We start from the raw sequence: 17,738 nt of genomic DNA, 5'->3' as shown, positions 1-17,738 counted from the left end.
AAACATAAGTCAATTTAATTTCCATCATATGTTTTATTTGAGCATTTAATAAATGGCAAATCTCACCCACATACATTTGTTTCAGCTTTATTTTAATTAATAAAGATAAAAATAACAATTAATGCATTCAAAACCTGAGGTTGAGTTTTAAAAGTTCCTTGTGCATTGCTTAAAATGGCTCTCTGCAAATGAATTTTCCCAACATGGAAACATTTTCACTAAAGATTTTAACATCTTTTCAAAGATCTATTCATTAAGTCTTTATAGTAATCTCCATCTCAAATGTGTACTATAAGAGCTTGATTTCACTTCACCTATGTTTCAGTGGATTTCATAAACTGATTTTTGAAACTGAGTGATGCAATTCAAATTTATCTTGATTTGATACAACTAATATACTGTAGATAAGTTCTAAAAATCATGATTCTAACATTTAATTGGATAAGACTTTTATCAATTACGATTCATAAATCGACACTACCATCTCACACCTCTATAACCTATAAGATCAGCCCAACAGACTCAATGTCAGAGAAGAAAAAGAAAAGGCATGTGGTACACTGCAATATCTGATGAAACCTGTAAAAAAGACAACACATAATCAATAAAATCCAAAAGAGTGCAGTTTTCACTGATTTGTGACAAGGTATCTGCCAGAACCAATGTGTGAGATTTTATATTATAGCTTTTTCAACAGGGTTAAAAAATTCAACTTGCACACAAAGAGGGTTTCATTAAAAGGAAATGGAAAATGTTTTGCTTCACTAAGACAACAATTAATCGCTGTCGGATTAAAAAAAAAATCATTTCTTTTGCCAGAGTGTCAAAATGTCTTTCTTGAAAACCATTTTGTACAAAACCTAGAGGTTAGATGTGACTATGACTACCTTCCAAACCTTCCAGAGCAAAAGCAATTTAATCAAAAAACAAAAATAATGAGATTTAGAAACATTCTGTAGAAATAGCAATACTTACAACACGATGTGCAAGGAACATGCTAGGTTTTACTTATGGGCATAGATATGAATTCATCTTTGTACAGTCCATTATAAAGCTGATCATCCTTTGCTGCTGCCCAGGACATTTGCTTGGAGTTAAATCTAGCAGCCCAGTCTCCAGTTTTGTCCAAAACCACAACCCCTCCAAGCCCCTGTACTCTTTCAAACATGTATGCCAGTGCAATATCGGAGGCTTCTCTTGGAGACTTTCCTGAGATGAGGGAGAGAAAGAGAATGGAGATTATAATTGGAGCTCAAAAATACTGTTAGTACTCGAGTCATCTCATTCCTAGCTTATAGACCAGGGGAAAGGACTATACCACTAATTCAGTGCAGTTTAATGTGCGTTACTGTGTCTATTTAAGCTTTACAACAATGGGTGGGTGGTGTCTGTGCTGTTGGATAAATGACCCAAAAACTATTTGCTGAATTTGGGACATGATTAATTTACTTTCCAATTCGTGACTGTGGGGGGAAGACTGGAATCTTTATTTTATGGAAATTTCTTGGAGAAATGGAGATCTTTTTCCATATGTGCATGCAAATATTTAATATGTTACATGAACCATTAGCATTCAAAAGGTGAGAAGCACAACAATATCAACACAAACCATTAATCGGTTAATAAATATAAAAATGTTACATTTTAATCTCAGTACCTGTTAGGACATACTTAACTGTGAGACTACAGGGAATACTGACATGACAAATGTCATGTTTATTGACTTTCTGATTCATTCACTTCTCCACTGAGGTAAATGTTTAACCAACAAACGCCAGATCTGAATGACCTTGAGAAATGGTCAGCGAAAAGACATTTCAGGTACAAAACTTGCACAGACATTTTAATCGATTTAATTTTTTTCTCATTAAATGTAGGTCCTAGGTTTGAATAAACCTTGTCCTCCGAATTAGATGATAAAGTTACTCCATTTTGAAGCTAATGATTAGAATGAATGTTCATAGTCATTTCCATTCTTTATTATGTATTTTCTATCTCTATTTCAGATTGTCTTGTACAGATGTGTAGCAAAAAAAAGGTTACATTACAAAATAGAAATGTTTAGAGAATATCCCACAGAAATGGATCCTCTTCTATAAAACCTGTTAACTTCATATCAACAGCTACGATACTAATTACTTCTCATTTACTGCAGATATATCTGCCACCATCTACAGATCTTTGAGAATACTTCCTCTTTTCAACTAACATGCTGCTTTGTTGCAAAAATCCAATTTTTTTTGGCTACTTTTCATGATGGGGAGCCTTCCGTTTGGTCATCTCTCCACTTTGTCCTGTTCACAGGTAGGAAAAACCTAACAGAATATTAGGAATGGGCTGGAACCATTTTGCAGCAGAACTGAAAAGGTAACACAACAGCACTTAAACCCTGGCTGCCCAAAGCAACTTTTATTTGCACAAAACACCCGGCCTTTTCAGGCAACGTGTCCCCCAACACTGCTGCAGCTTCCTGCCATTTACACAGTATGTACACAACAAACACATGTGTTGTAAGTTTACCTTGCTCCATGTGAAACAGGATAAGTCTGCACAATGTCACCTTCATGATTTCCTCCCCACACCCTGTGGGGGATGCTGCACCCACATAGTTATCTGCATAGGCGCCACTCCCTGGGGGTAAACAAAGAGGCAGCTTTCCAGTTTAGGGTCCTGCATCATGGCCAAAGCTATTGCTAACGCAGGTGGTTCAAAACACAGGCTGCAGGATTCCCTAAGGGATGGCAGTAAAACAGGACTTCTGCTCAAGGAGCAGGGAAGCATATACAGTACATGTATTCATAAAAATGCACTTAAGATCCCAGTTGTTAGCATCACTAGAGATTTTAGTCATCAAAACTAAAAACTGGTTGCATAAAAAAAGCATGTATCACAATTAAATCGGTCTCCTTATTGTGATACAGATTACATAAACATATGGAGAACATTTTCTACAATTAATTTGTCCGAATTCCAAGACAAATAACCTCTTGAACTTCTCCAGCAGAAACAGCTGTATCTTTTTTTTTGGTTCTTACTTGTCATACATTCTATTCTATGCTCTTTTATTACATGCACTACTGCTTTAAGACCACTGGTAAAAAGCGTCGTGATAAGCAAACTGGAAGAGCTCAAAGACCAGCAAAACCAGATAGATGTCATAAATCTTATTACCCACTAGGTGGTGCAAAATGTACTTAAGAAAAAGCTCAAGATCATCCACTGTAGTAGCAGTTAATACCTAGGATAAACACATGCTTCACAGTAATTGCTCACAGCAGGTTAAAGAATGACGTTTCTTGATGAGAAAACCTCATAAAGTCATACCGTTGAGACAGATACCCGGCACTAGAAACATTAGAGCCACATAATTTGTTACTGAACAGGGCAATCTTATCATGCGATTAAAATACCAGTTCTAAGTGTTACTTTCTATTCCCAGATGTTATTAATTTTAACCATCATGTGTATGTTTCAAAATTATTAAGATTACTGATTTTACTATTGCTTGCAGAGGACGCAAAACCAAACAAACCAGAAGTATTTAAAAAATTAAACTATATAAATAAAAAAACACTGAATGAATTACAGAGAAATGCCCAAAACAATATATTATAAAGCAAACATATTTTGTTGGAAATAGTGTGAAAGTGTGGTTTCTGCTCCTTAAAGAGAATGGCTGGTGCTCATTGGATCTTTACACCCTCAGTAATCTAAATACAACACCTGCTGGGCACAACCTTATCTGACAGGTGTTAAGACATAAAGGTTTAATAACTTCTGGTTTAGAAAATTTCCAATTTGTATATGTTAATGCAGTGGATTGGAATTCTACTTACCACATAATATTGCGAGTTAAACAGGCGTGTTGTACCAGTGATGTGGTTGTGTGTACAGTATTACTAAACAGGTATAGTCTTAACATTTTGAAAATGAAGAAATATGCAGCTGTGTTGATTTAGGTTTTGTTTCATTACATTCATGTCCATGAAAACCCATGCAGAAAAATATTTATCAGTAATGTGTTTATTGGCTACATTTTTTTAGATAGGAAGATCTTGATTCTTGATTAATTCCCACCTAATAGCTACAAAGATCAGAATTCCCTGACATCAAGTTATACCTCTAAAGACCAAAAGACAATGGGCAATTAGAATAACCGGTTTCTGTGTCGATTTACATGAGAAAAATTGCATGATGTGTCTATCGCCAAACAGCTTTTTGCCACCTGCTGACAATGTTTTGAGCAGGGATAGGAAAACGAGTGTTGACGCTCTCTCCTCAAACTGCTTGTGATTCTACCATTGCAGGACACTTTGTAACATGAAAAATAAAATAGTAGACAAAGCTTTTTGAAAAAAAGTTTTAAAATAACATTTTCAAGTATATACAAAAAGCACTTCACGCAGCCTAATGGGAAAATCAAGTTGGGTTATCTTCTACTATCATGAATGAAAACCATATTTATCAACTCTTACAAACGTACTATATAGCACATAATTTACTTTTATTATAAGTCTGCTTTTTGTGTAATACACACCGCACAATTATTCACACATCACAAATTATTTTTGAAAAAATTTATAAGTAACATGGTTGACATGAGGGTAACAGCTGACAACTGTAATCCTTACAAATTAATTGAAATTGGTTTAATTGAATTCTAAAATGTGCTAAAGTGTGCAAAAAACATTTGAGGAGAAACAACTTCTGATATTTGAGGGGAAATGTAATTAACTGAGGTACAGTATTTCTCATTTTCGCAGCTTCCAAAAATAAACCAGAAAACATATCTAGACAGCCCAGCCTTTCCACTGCCTGTAAAAACGACACCTCTCAGAAATCCACGGTTGTGCTCCTTTGTCTCTTGCAGGCCCACCCCACCCTTGGCGGTTTATTAAATACTTGTATGACTGCACAGACTTAAATTGCATGTTTGCGCAATCATGTTTTTAATTTGAACCTAACTTTAACTTCCAAAGGCTCATGGGAACACTGGTTAAAACAAGCATATCAGAACTTTCCAAAAATAAAAACGGCAAGTTTATTTGTATTTTCAGCTACCACATCCAGCTATACAAATTATATTTAAATTCCTAAATTAATTTTATTAATAACATTCAGGAATGTTATTATATATATATTTTTTATATTTGGCTACAACATTTTCCCTTTAGTTACATGATTCAATATCAAGTGGATTTAAAGACCTAGGCTTACAGTACATAAATGTTACAGTACTGTACAAGTACAAAACATAGTGGTGTAATGCAAGAGCCCTCAATCTAATGGATCCAGGCTCAATTCATAGCATGCAATTCCCTTTATAGAAAAAAAAACTGTGTAGCCATGTTACATTTTAAAATTGCAGCTAGGCTGTGTTTTTGTATGTTTATATAGCATATGAAATAAGTTATTTTCAAGAAATGTGGTTTTCAGACTGAGAACAAAATTAAATGATAATGCTGTTACAGTGGCTGAACTCCCTATTTTGGTACCATCTGTGAATTGTTCCTACATTTTTCTCAATATAATAGAATCAAGATCACCACTGTAAGTTTTTAAGTAATTCATAATAATTCACAACACTTATATAGCACTTTTTCTGGACACTCCACTCAAAGTGCTCTAGAGGTAATTGGGACTCCCCTCCACCACCAATGTGCAGCCCCCACCTGGATGATGCAACAGCAGCCAAAGTGTGGCAGTACTCTCTCCACACATCAGCTATCAGTGAGGAGGAAAACAGTGATGAAGCCAGTGCATCGATGGGGATTATTAGGAGGCCCTGATTGTTGAAGGCCAGGGGGAAATGTGAAAGTCAGGACCTCGGTATAGCATGTAATCCACACGGGGGTGCCTTTTTTACAGTATTATGTCCCCATTACTACACTGGCTAATTAGTACCCCCACAGACTGCAGGGTGAGTGCTCCTTACTGGTCCAACTTAAAGCTCTTCCTGGAACCACTATATCTTCCACCAGCAACCCTAATTTTCCCAGGAGGTCTCCCATCAAGGTATTGGCCAGGCTCACACCTGTTTCATTTCAATGGCTTGCCAGTTGTGAGCTAAATGGTGATACAGTTGCAGGCTATAAGATGAGCAGTGGAATTGATTCCTGTTGTACCCAAGTACAACACATTTAGGAATCAACTTGTTACACAAAGTGGTGTGACTATCTATAAAAAAAACTGCTGCGCAACTAACAACCAAATCAGGAGGCCATTCTACCCATATTGTTCTTGTAGTCTTACACTCATTTGCAAAGAAAACTCATCATCTTATCATAACTTACCTACACAAGCTGTGTCACCAACACGCCCCACCATCTTATTAAGCCTTCCACCAGTAGATGTTGCGCTGGCCACATTCCCTTCAGCATCAATGGCAACAGCACCGACTGTGCCCATTCCTCCCCTGTAAAATTCATAGCCATCAGGACACGTCAGTGAGACAATCACACAACAAGTGTCCAGATAGTCCTACAGGAACCATGAAAGCTAGCAATGTACTGTAGTTGCATTAACAAGTTAGAAGGCGCATTTGTAACAAAAAATCATTCCACAAATGATGAAATTTAATTGAACTGAACATTTTCTGAATTTAGGTTGATTTCTTTAGATCTTCATTTGTTGAATATTTAAGGATATCTTTTGATAAATTACAGAAGCGCACCATTGACACCCATGGTCTTCCGTGGTTTCAGAAGTGTATGAAATTAGCTTTGACACAATCAGAAACTGCATGGTGTTGACTACAGCGTATTTACATGCAAGGCAAGCTTAATCTAATCTTTTGGCATGCAAACATAAAAAAAGAAAAGAATTGCATACATCTGACATTGCACTGGATTGGATCCAGGGACCAGATTCTTCTTCCATCTCATCCTGGAATAGTCTGTTTTTAAGGACTCCTCTGGCACCTCTGGAATACCCATTGCTTTGGCAAATCTAGATGCACCCTGACCAGTCAGGCATACATGATTCGTCTAGAAAGAAAGGCAGAAAAATTCACTGCAATACATTAATCTCCCTGGAGCCTTTATTTCTTTTTTATAGCAAACTGAAACTCTTCCAGGTTTCCCTAGGAATTGAATTGCAAAGTACATAATTAGTAAACTACTTCCAGGAAAATCAATACATTTCAGTCAGTAGCAGTTGTAGTTTAACATGAAAAAATAAAGAGGGTCATGCTTGTTTTCTATTCTACATAAACTACTAGCATTCTTTTGAGAGACTGAAGCGTTGGCACTGTGTTTCCTTCCGAGACCAGTAAGTCCAAGTGAGTCTGACCACGTCTTTTCTCCATGTGAAAATGTTTTAGGTTGTCCTACCTACTTATGCTCACATCCAGGCCTTTTTTTTTATCCCCAGCCACTAAGCAGAGCTGAACCGATCTCAACAGGAGTTTTGGATGCAAATGCTTCTCACAGCTGTATCATGGTATGAGAGCATACAGATGCATACAGTAGCTGCCACCCAGGCAATTGACCCTGGATGTTCATATTCAAGCTCAAAGTTAATCCAGAGGACTACCACAAGTTGGAAAAGTATAACAGTTACATTTAAGACTGAAAACAGGGTTCACTTCATAATAAGAGCCATTAAGATATGGAACAAACTGCCAACCAAGCTGTTCAAACAGATACATCTGTGAAGGATCCCCGGGACAGTATAGTATGTGATCTTTGCATCAATAAGCTACCAGCAGCACCAAAGAGCAAAAACCCAATCATGTCCTTATACAAGCAGGATACCATGAGTACACAGAACAGCAACATGAAAAGAAAAAGGGGACTTTAACATGATCAACCTAATGATTTAGATGATAAACCTAGCCCCTGACCAGTAATGTGAATCAGGAAGAGTGAATAAGAAAACTAAGCCGATTACTGTTAAATGCTGCTTCAGGTACTGTACAGTATATGCCTTCCTATTTGAAATGTATGCAGGGTTTTTTTGTGTATGTGAAATTCTTATGAGCATACTATATAATCATTTCCTTGGCTGTAAATCAGTCTTTGAAACTATAAATAATAACACATCCTACCTTTAAAATTGGTACATGTTAAGCTATAGTCTAAGAAAAACAGATGCCTACTGTAAAAATCAAAAGATTTTCCATATATCCAAAAAAAGTGTTAGTCTTTGTGTGAATACATAATGCATCATACAGAAAATTCAACAAAGACTACATTCAGTTTGACCATAAAATGAACACTGTTAGTTCCTACTTGGACATTTCATTTTATTCCCAGAATGGAATTCTTAATTCTCTTTAGAGCTCAGGCAGGCGTATTTAGATAAGATAAGATCACTTTATTGACCATATACAATTTCTTTCATTAGGAATTTGTCTTTTCGCATACCCCAGCTAGCTCTCCATGAGACACAGACAGGGAGAAAAGCTTGGGGTCAGAGCGCAGGGTCAGCCATTTATACGGCATCCCTGGAACAGCTGGGGTTAAGCGCGTTCCTCAGGGGCCCAACGGACTAGGACTCCTCTGCCAGCTGCAGGATTTCCATACCTTTTCCATAACGAGTCTTGATAGTTTGATTGGATTTGCAATTCTTCTGACAGCAGAGACTGCTCCAGTGTTCAAGGTTTTGCCATCCATGATTATCGCATCCATTTCAATATCTCCCAGTTCATTCAGGACTGATCCACAACCTTTGAACCAAAAGTACAGTGGGGAAACAAGAACACCAGACGAACACACAGTATAGTCTTCAAAACATGCCATAATATATTTAATTCACTGCATATTTTGTGTGAAACAGCAAATGATACCATGTGTCCGCTTAAAGTACCAAACATTGTGTTGTGTTTTGTGGAAATGTTCCTAGGCTACAGTTTTTTTTTATTTTTTGTTAAAAATGATGAAATTTAGAATTATTTTTACATGAATATCAGGACGGCGCTTGATGTTTTTGTGGATAGGTTCTCGTCTAGTACTACAGCAGTGTATCCAAAATTTAAGTCAAATGTTACCAGCATTAAAAACGGGGTTGTTCTCCATTTGCACTACAGTCTCCTCCACTGCGTCCAGCGCGGTACCACCACGCTGAAGGATGCGGTACCCGTGAAGAACTGCTTCCCGCACTCCTTGACGAGACAGCTCCACTCTTTCCTCCGAAATGTGCCCGGCACCTCCGTGCACCACAATGACAGGTATCATGGCAATTAATTCACCTTGTGAAAAGAGAGATTTAAAAGAAATATTTATAAAGCATACGAATCTGCCCTCCGCGGTATTTTTCAGTTCTTTTAAATTATTCTTAGCTCAATTTTGCAGAACGTTTCACTAACCTTGTAAGACTGCGTTGTGGAACTAGGAACTTGGCACACGACAGGAATCCTCAGCGATTCTTGTTTCTTGGCAGAAAAGTTGGCAAAGTTCCCGTTTCTGAACCTTGACCTAGAACAGGAGTATCTTATCACATGAATTGCGAAACGAAACTGACCATTAACAACGGAATGAAAAACTTACCCGAAATATCCCTTCTTGGGTTAAAGTACAAAAGTACCTTTATTATATTAGGTCAACTCTTCACCAGACTTCACTGCCTTGTCTTTCTCACACCTGAAGAAGGCTCCACGGCCGAAACGTTTTCTTTCTTCTTTTTCTCTGCATGGAATAAACCTATTACTTGTTCCTTTGCAAGAACTTTGCATGCTGACGCAGCTACCCACCTGAACTTTCTACGTATGCACTAGTAAATCGCATCAAAGAAGAAACTGCGTATCTCCTAGGATTTCACATGACAAGTATATCAACAAAGGAATACATGCACTGCAGATTTTCAAAGAATAATTTTCATATGTATTGACTGAAAGAAACAGACTCCACAGTGCCGCTTTTTACAGCGACAACATTCTTAGTTGATTACACAAATGAAAACCCTGAAACATTAATTTAAAAGAGTAAACAAATTAGCAATACCAAAACTTTATCCAGGTAAATCATATATGGGTTTCAGCTTTTAAAAAATAAATTAAAGCATATTCAAACCACAAACAAATCTCTGTAACATGAATCTAAGAGTCGTTCTCCGGAAACCAGCACTATTCATCCAATAGATGTCTCCGTTATACAGTCGCATTTAGGAAATGGAAAAAACTGCTGATAAAGCGCACGGAAGCTTTGTGCGCCATCTATTGAACATAATGTAGCATTACTGGCTTGGACGACAAAAGGCACGGGCTAGATCGTAATATCAAAATGATAGTCTTGCTTTGTAGCTTTAAATACATTACTGAAACAAAAACAATGTCTGTAATCTTATAATTACATACTGGTATCTGTTGATAAGATAAATACCAGTATTAACACGTGCTTATTTACACCAGATTTCAGTTATCTACTATCAAGCTCAAATACTGGGTCTGTCCTGAGGTTATATCACAGATCTCTCTTCCAGGTCGCGGAGATGCTGTGTGGCTGCAGATGGTCTAGGTCTGTTGAACGCACCAGCACCTGAAAAACTCGGAGAATTAGTACATTTATGCCAATAACGAGCAGATTCAGGTTAGTACAAGCCCAGCTGCCCTGCAGGACCAGGAGTGAGAATTTCTGGTCGATACTGATAATTAACAGAAGACAGATCATTTTCAGGAAAAATGAGAGCCCTGCTCTCTTGAAGAGCCCCAATTATGCAGGGTTTAAAGGTATTGGTAAATATTTTTTAAAGACTTGGAAAAAAAGTACTTGCAGGTGATTTTGTTTAAATGAAGTATTTCACAGCTCACTTAACGGACACTAATTCTCTTGGGTGAATAGTGATTACTAAATTGATCAAGTCTTTTGAAATCCTTGATTTAGTGTGATTTATAAAATACACTGGATTAGGGCTCTCCAGACCTGGGACTGCAAAGCCCTGATGTGGATTGTATTAGGCAGGTTATGTCAAGATTTTAACTGCTGTTGAAGGTAGTAAGTATCAATAGAATAATAACATTCTGAAAAAGATTTCTTCCACTTCTATACAGGCACACCTGCTAAGAATACAATTTGAGATTTTGTTACACCCAGGACCAGGGGCCAAGTGTAAAAATAAAAATAAAAAACAAATATGAAATACCTGACAGAATTGTACTCTCATAAATAGTGATTTTTTTACCTGCAATGCATTGTTTAATCAGGTGAATAGAAAAGTGCTGAGAAGAGAAAGAAAACCATAGCCAAACGTTTAAAGAATACACTTAGCAGTTTCAGCCACATTCTTAAACTCATAAACACAATGAGAATTGCCATTAAAAACCATACTCAACTCCTCCAGCATCTACAGTCTCACCCTCAGAAACGGGAGTATGTAAAGACAACAGGTGCTTAATTATACGATTACAAAAGCAAGAGATTGACATCCTACTAGATGTCAATTGCCTCAGTGATTAATTAAAATAGTCATGAAAAGTGTATAAAGTAAATGAAGAAAATATACACTATTACAGTACTTTCCCTAGACATGTTTCTGTGACTAAGTTGACTAATCTAAAAATGCTGCAACTGCCAGGAAGTCAATTGTAATGTTTCTTGTCAAACAGTTAAATACATTCATGTGACCAAGCTACCCTTCCCACTATATGAGTTGTGCTAGCCATGTCACATGACCTTTGGTCATTTTTAGTGATCCGGCTTCATGTAATTGTTACATTCAAATGACTTCCAGGACTCCTAGCTTTCTCATTGGTCACCTTCCGGCAACAGCCCAACATATTCAGGTCTTCCCTGATCTCTCCCTTGTGTCTTGCACATTGACAGCACTAATATTTTTGGATCTTTGCACTCTTTTACTCTAGGCACAGAATGTTCATTTCAAGTTACATTGTCTTATTATGTTCTTATGTATCATTCTGCAATGTCTTGGCTCTCTTGAGCAAAGCAAAAAGATACACAGCTTTTTTTGCCTCCTCACATCTCCTTATTTGAGTGCCTTCTGTAAGCCCAGGTTCAGCAAGCTATTCCTGTTTTTCAGAAATGTGATACTCACACAACCTACCAGTTGTGCCTAGGACCCGTGAGTGACACACCTCAGTGCATTATCCTTTTAAAGCTGCTCCAGAGCTCACCAGTCCTACAGGCCTGTTAGCTACACAATGCATTTCTAACAACATCCATTTTCATGGGTCTGCCTGTCTCTCAATGAGCCTAGATACAGCCTCCTGATTAGTCAGAGATGTGACTAATTCCATGGGAGAATTATTCTCATGGCTCTTTTCCTTCTCGTGGAATTCCATTCCCTCGGAATGCTCCAGACTCAATCAGCCCAGCTGTGTCTCATTCTGCTGCAATTTTCAATTGCCAGGCAGCCATCTTGACCCAATGCAACGCCATTAGTCCTGGGGTTTGAGCCAAAATGGTGTCTTCCTCAAGGAGCAACCTCTTAAAACATCACAGCTTCCCAATTAAACAAATTGCATGAATTCTGTTTTGCTATCTGCTAAGAGCTGCTAAGAGCATTAGAACAGTAAACATAAAAAAACCTCTTGCAAAAAAAGCCATAAATAACACAACAAAAATGGATGACGCACAATCACAGACTGCAGGGATGTTACGTGATTAGGAATTGCAATTACAGTTTAAGCAATAGCATAAGAAAGGTTAGATATGAACCACTAAAGAGGCCAGATGGGCAGCTAGCTCATTGTAGCCTTTATTCTGTTCTCATCATATTATTTTAACATAGCACTGTATCATATATCTCCCAAACCCAAGAGGTCTTCTAACTTCTCTATTTATTTCCTATTTCTGTTAGCTCTAAATGGTTCTACAAGAAATGTGTTCATGTAGTACAAAGTCGAGATGTATAACAATTTTAAGTTATGGAAGATAAATTGTGTTAAATGTACAAAGATATTTACATAAAATACTGTGATAAATGTCTAACTAATAAAGGCCTGAATACCATCTCAATGATGACACATCAGAATAGCTATTACTGTTTTTATTATTTTTCAAGTATCTAACTTTGTTTATAGTTTGTTTTTCAGAACGTTTCTGCTAATAGAGCGAAAGACAAAACAGAGGTTTTTTTATGACACACCTATAACAGTACATGAAATGTTTTGACAACAAAGGAAAACTCATTGCTCCTATAAGGATTTTATTATCATAAACAAAATAAAAGCTTTAAGACTATGTACAGTATACTTGTGCTACATTGTAAGTGAATGTCTTGCTGCTAGTATTATCCCAAGATTTACTGTTTGTATAATTGTGATGTTTTTGTTTTACAATCAAATAGCTAAAAACTTTTGTTTCTAGCCTGAAGCGAAACACAATTTGAAGAGAGACTACAGTTATTACTATATGCGCTATTGTTTTTTAGCACAATAAATGAGAGAACTACCATTTATTACAACAGAATAGTCATCTTTATTGTGCACACGTGCAATAGTAAAAACAGGACATACATTAATAACACCAGTTCTTAATGTAATTTTAAAAGACAATCTTTTAATCTAGTCAGAGTAAAAATATTTACTAGTGTTAGTATTTAAATACATTTTTACCCATGTTAACTACCTTGGAGTTACAAGGAAATTGTGGTATTTGCATAATGTATAGCAGGCCAGTACAACCTTAGTGGCTTTTTTTGCTTTAAAATTGTGCATGTTTGCTTACAAGCAAAGGTTACTACAATAGTTTATTTTTTGCATCTGATTCTTGGGTCTACATTTTTTAAAAACTTTATGCAATTCAGCCATTGTTTCAAATTTTCAATACTTTGTTATGGGTTTGGGAAGATAGTGTTCAGGAAGTAGTGTTGAATGCAACAGATTATTGCTGTAAGCAAGAGGCTCACAGAGATAAGATGAATCTTCTCTTCCAAAGAACCACAGATCAGCTACAGTATAAGTTCTGTCCATGGTCCTGAATCAATGGTTATTTTATGAAAATTGTAGCAGTTGAAATTGCAACCATGTATAACATCACTGGTGAATGAATAATGCTGTTTGTAATGGGAGCGTTGTCCCGTGCACTGCGTATTTTAGGACCCTGTGCAGAGTCAGAGAGAGAAAACTGAATTCCTAGGCAAACATAATCCAAATCGTGAGCCTAGAGCGAGGTTGGGGATCAGAAGCAGTAGGTCAGAAATCCAAGGGGTCAGAAGAACGAATAAGAAATCTGAGTAAGTCGCTAACTGGATGTGTAGCTCAGGCTGAGGAAACCTCAATAGTGAGTTAGGACAAGTTGCAGAGTGGGAGTTTAAATAGACAAGGTGGGTGAAGTTCATTAGTGAGTGATCAGGTGCTCGGGGGAATGCAATGGTGTCTGCGTGCCTGCGTGCGGTTTTTTTATGGAGCTATTAAAAAATAGCTTACCCAAATAAATTGAAATTTGGGGGATTTCCAATTCCTTTACAGACTTCCAGCTGTTAAACAGTCTGAGCATCACATACCTCCACTTTTATTAGAAAATAGCCCCACAAATCACATACAAATAAAAGAAAAACATTGATGAAAAGACTACTATCATTTCCAAGTCCATCAGAACAAGATGAGAACAGAATACCAGAATAATCATCCACCCATTTTCTTAATCCAATACAAGGTTGTGTTAAAACAGTTTAACAACAGCTAATTATGAGCACAACTAGGATACAAACCTGGACAGGGTGTAATAACTACAATAATAATAATCTTTAAAAGAAAGCAGCAAAGAGTAATGACTGGGAATAGAGCCATTTTACACTATGATGACCTCTACAGCTCTAAGATTCTACAATACAGTTTTGCATTTGACGATGTGGAGAGGTCAGTGGTTGTGAACATTTGTTTTGATAGAGCATGTGACTATAACATAAGTTCAAGAGCCATGGTCAAAGAAATTCAAATCAACTGAATTAATCTGTGGATGTTATATTAAACATAGGTCTCTTTTACTTAAATTTTGGATTTGTGGATTTCCTACATTCTGTATCACATTATATTTTATCACATGCTCTAATGAATGCGAACATATAGAAATTGCTGTTGGATTATGGTGGCTGTCTTTTTTTATGTAGCTACTTCTCCTCAGTAACTTTGATAGCATTACAATACCATAACTGTTCCAGACACAGCTGAATATTTTTTTTAATCAAATCAAATGATCAATCAAGTTTTCTTGGAAAAAACATAAATCAAAGTTATAAGGGAAGTCTGTAGTCCAAGTTTCAAATGTGTTTTTGGAGAACATTTTTAAGTGAAAGATTCTGGGAAAAATCAACTACAGTATGACTGCCATCGTGTGACTTTTGTCCTTTATTTTGGTGTTGTATCAGCTTTACATAGCTCTCTAGAACCATTTGACTTTTCCTAAATTTTTGTCTAATAGTATGGATGGTCAAAAGCCTCATGATTATGATAAATATTAATAAGCGTATTATACGTACACGCGCATAAAAGTAATCTCAATAAGAATTGTAAATCATCCTAATAAAACCATACATATTTACTTTGAATTGATTCAACAGATCCTGCAAATTGTTTTCAGTTTAGAACTGATGATAGACACTGAAATTTTGTTACACGGTAATTCAAAAGGAAAATTCAAATGGTGTTTGGGGATTCTTCCAAGCGATCTCTCTCTCTTATCGATTAACTTTCTTAGTTTACTTTCTTTCTTTGAACGTTCACTCTAGTTTCAGGAGATTTGCTGATGTTTAATCGATTATAAATCTCCCTATGCTCAAATGTTTACGTTGATTAAATTCAGTATCTTTACCCTCTTTTTACTGGAAGCTACGTAGGACGTATGAGCGCAGAGCCACATTTTCAAAATCACATACCCCTCTTAACATACAAGAATGAAAAAATCATAACTCATTGTGTTATTACGAGTAAAATACAGATGACAGATGTGCATTAAAGGGGGTGAAACGTGCACATCATTCTTTCAAATTAAGGGCGTGATGCATTGTACTTACCTAAAAAAATATAAGGTATAGTTTTACAATATATTGCACATTTTACAGCTGTGGTGGTTATCAACTACTAGATGCTGCGCCCGTCTTTCAGACAGTGAATTCCCGGCACCAGGATTGCCTCCGGCTCAGATCCTGAATGAACAAGACAGTAGAATAGAAACACGGACGCGCACGGGAAAAGGCTTTGTACTTCCTGCTGAGATTTATTCGTGCACGAGCCCAGAGGGGGGTAGGGGGAACGGGGGTGGCAGAGGTGGGAGGTGGGCGCGCCGCCAGCTTGTTCACATGGGGAGAGGTGCGCGTACAAGAAGTCCCATTCTCAAATGTGAGTGCGCGTATTCGTGCATGAGAGGGGTGCGCGCTTGAGGGGCTGCGGTCTCATTGACTGTTCCATCTCCCTGACAGCAGCATCAGCAGCAGTAGCAAAGAGCAGAGCAACGTACGGACTCCGCCTAGCCAACATCAAACACCAAACCCGAGCCTAGTGGTAGGGAAATTTCACAGCAACCAAACCCATGCGCCGCTGATTTACTGTGTGTTATCTCCCGATTAAAGATGGGCTACCAGTAATTGGAGGTGGATTTTGGTGGGGTGGGGGAAGTCGAACTGAAACAAAAGCACAATCGTGGGTGCCCGCAACCATGAAAGGCTTGCACTGTTTGCAAGAGCCGCTGCTCTGTCCGTGGACTATATTGTGAGAAGTGGGTTTGTACTCGGGTTTTATTAAGAAAACGGCACGATAAGGAGGGGGTATAACATGTCTGCTTCTCTGGGGTCCCACGGCCCTCGCCCACCCACCGCGCCTCCTTCGATGCAAGATCTGCCGGACCTGAGCCATCTGACGGAGGAGGAAAGAAAAATTATAATGGCTGTGATGGTTAGACAGAAGGAAGAAGAGGAAAAAGAAGAAGCCATGTTAAAGTAAGGGAAGATCAGTTCCTTTTAATTAACGTTGCACTCCAATTCGTGTAAGGTGGCTATGGTCTGTAGAGATAGTGAGATACTGGATTCCAGTCCGCCATCATTTTGGTTATTAAATATTTCCTCAGTCAATTGATTATTACCATTTGTAGTACAATGTTTCATATTGATTAAATAGTACTTACGTGAAATCTTTTATTATGTGTGTTTGTGTATAGAAAGGAAGCAGCATGCCTTTAACAGAGACTGCAATTGTTCAGACTAATTTACTTCTTACATTGGTAGCAATTTACAAGAAAGGTTAGTTCGTATTAGGTACATGTCAGATAGCTGGGTGCTGTATAGATTCTCCCGACGACATACACATTGATACACAGGCAGCCTGCTGATAGACCAGTGTAATGTAGAAAATGGTTAAGCATCTTAATTAAGTAATCGGTGGACTGTGAGAATAAGATTTGGTCTGAAGGAAAAAAAAACGCGAGTCGACCATCTCCACAGCTGTCTTCGATCTTGGGAGGCTGGAGGGGGGCGTGATCGAACAAGAACAAATATAAAACAGATCAGAGTCATAGTCTGTTTCCACCCAACAACTTATCAAAGTCTTTTTTCCCCCTCCTTATACCCCTGTTCTCTCTTACAAATGGGGCGCTAACCGGTTTTCTATCGCACACCTCAACGCATTTAGTTAGCAAAGCAGCAGGTCAGAAATGTGAATAGCATAGCATATACAAATAATTAATTACTAATGGTGTTATACAACAAGAGCATGGCCTTTGACAGCAGTGACATAAAGGTGGCAAAATTCTTTACGAAACCTCGTTACTTCACATTGCCCTTTAACAATTGCTAAACTGTATTTATATAGTCCAAATTCCCTCGAAGAGGATTCCATATTCGTTTTTCAG

At 37.5% G+C, this 17,738-nt stretch overlaps 2 protein-coding genes across 5 annotated transcripts in view; one reads left to right on the top strand and one right to left on the bottom strand.

Moving 5' to 3' along the window:
• Positions 1-13: 13 nt before the first annotated feature.
• asrgl1 (asparaginase and isoaspartyl peptidase 1) lies at positions 14-10,100 on the bottom strand. 4 transcript variants are annotated; one of them, XM_088933985.1, is made up of 9 exons: positions 9,489-10,100; positions 9,308-9,416; positions 8,990-9,190; positions 8,526-8,668; positions 6,832-6,986; positions 6,294-6,415; positions 2,521-2,631; positions 976-1,209; positions 14-579 (listed from the first exon to the last, which is right to left on the bottom strand). In XM_088933985.1, the coding sequence occupies exons 3-8, from the start codon at positions 9,174-9,176 to the stop codon at positions 998-1,000; spliced, it is 930 nt and encodes a 309-aa protein (XP_088790111.1). In that variant the 5' UTR covers positions 9,177-9,190; positions 9,308-9,416; positions 9,489-10,100; the 3' UTR covers positions 14-579; positions 976-997. The 4 variants fall into 4 exon arrangements, with proteins under 4 accessions (XP_088790111.1, XP_088790112.1, XP_088790114.1 ...); XM_088933986.1 differs by having other exon boundaries at positions 9,526-10,093; XM_088933988.1 differs by having other exon boundaries at positions 9,308-9,626; positions 9,942-10,067.
• Positions 10,101-16,327: 6,227 nt separating this feature from the next.
• Positions 16,328-17,738, top strand: part of rims1a (regulating synaptic membrane exocytosis 1a) — a 114,484-nt gene continuing 113,073 nt past the window's right edge. The window contains exon 1 of the mRNA XM_088933837.1: positions 16,328-16,830. Within this exon, the coding sequence (XP_088789963.1) occupies positions 16,667-16,830 (164 nt within the window). The 5' untranslated portion in view covers positions 16,328-16,666. The remainder of the gene's footprint in view (positions 16,831-17,738) is intronic.

Source organism: Atractosteus spatula, chromosome 15, assembly GCF_055471065.1.
Source record: "Atractosteus spatula isolate fAtrSpa1 chromosome 15, fAtrSpa1.hap1, whole genome shotgun sequence".
Classification (NCBI taxonomy): Eukaryota; Metazoa; Chordata; class Actinopteri; order Semionotiformes; family Lepisosteidae; genus Atractosteus; species Atractosteus spatula.
This window is presented reverse-complemented; position numbering and strand designations above follow the sequence as displayed.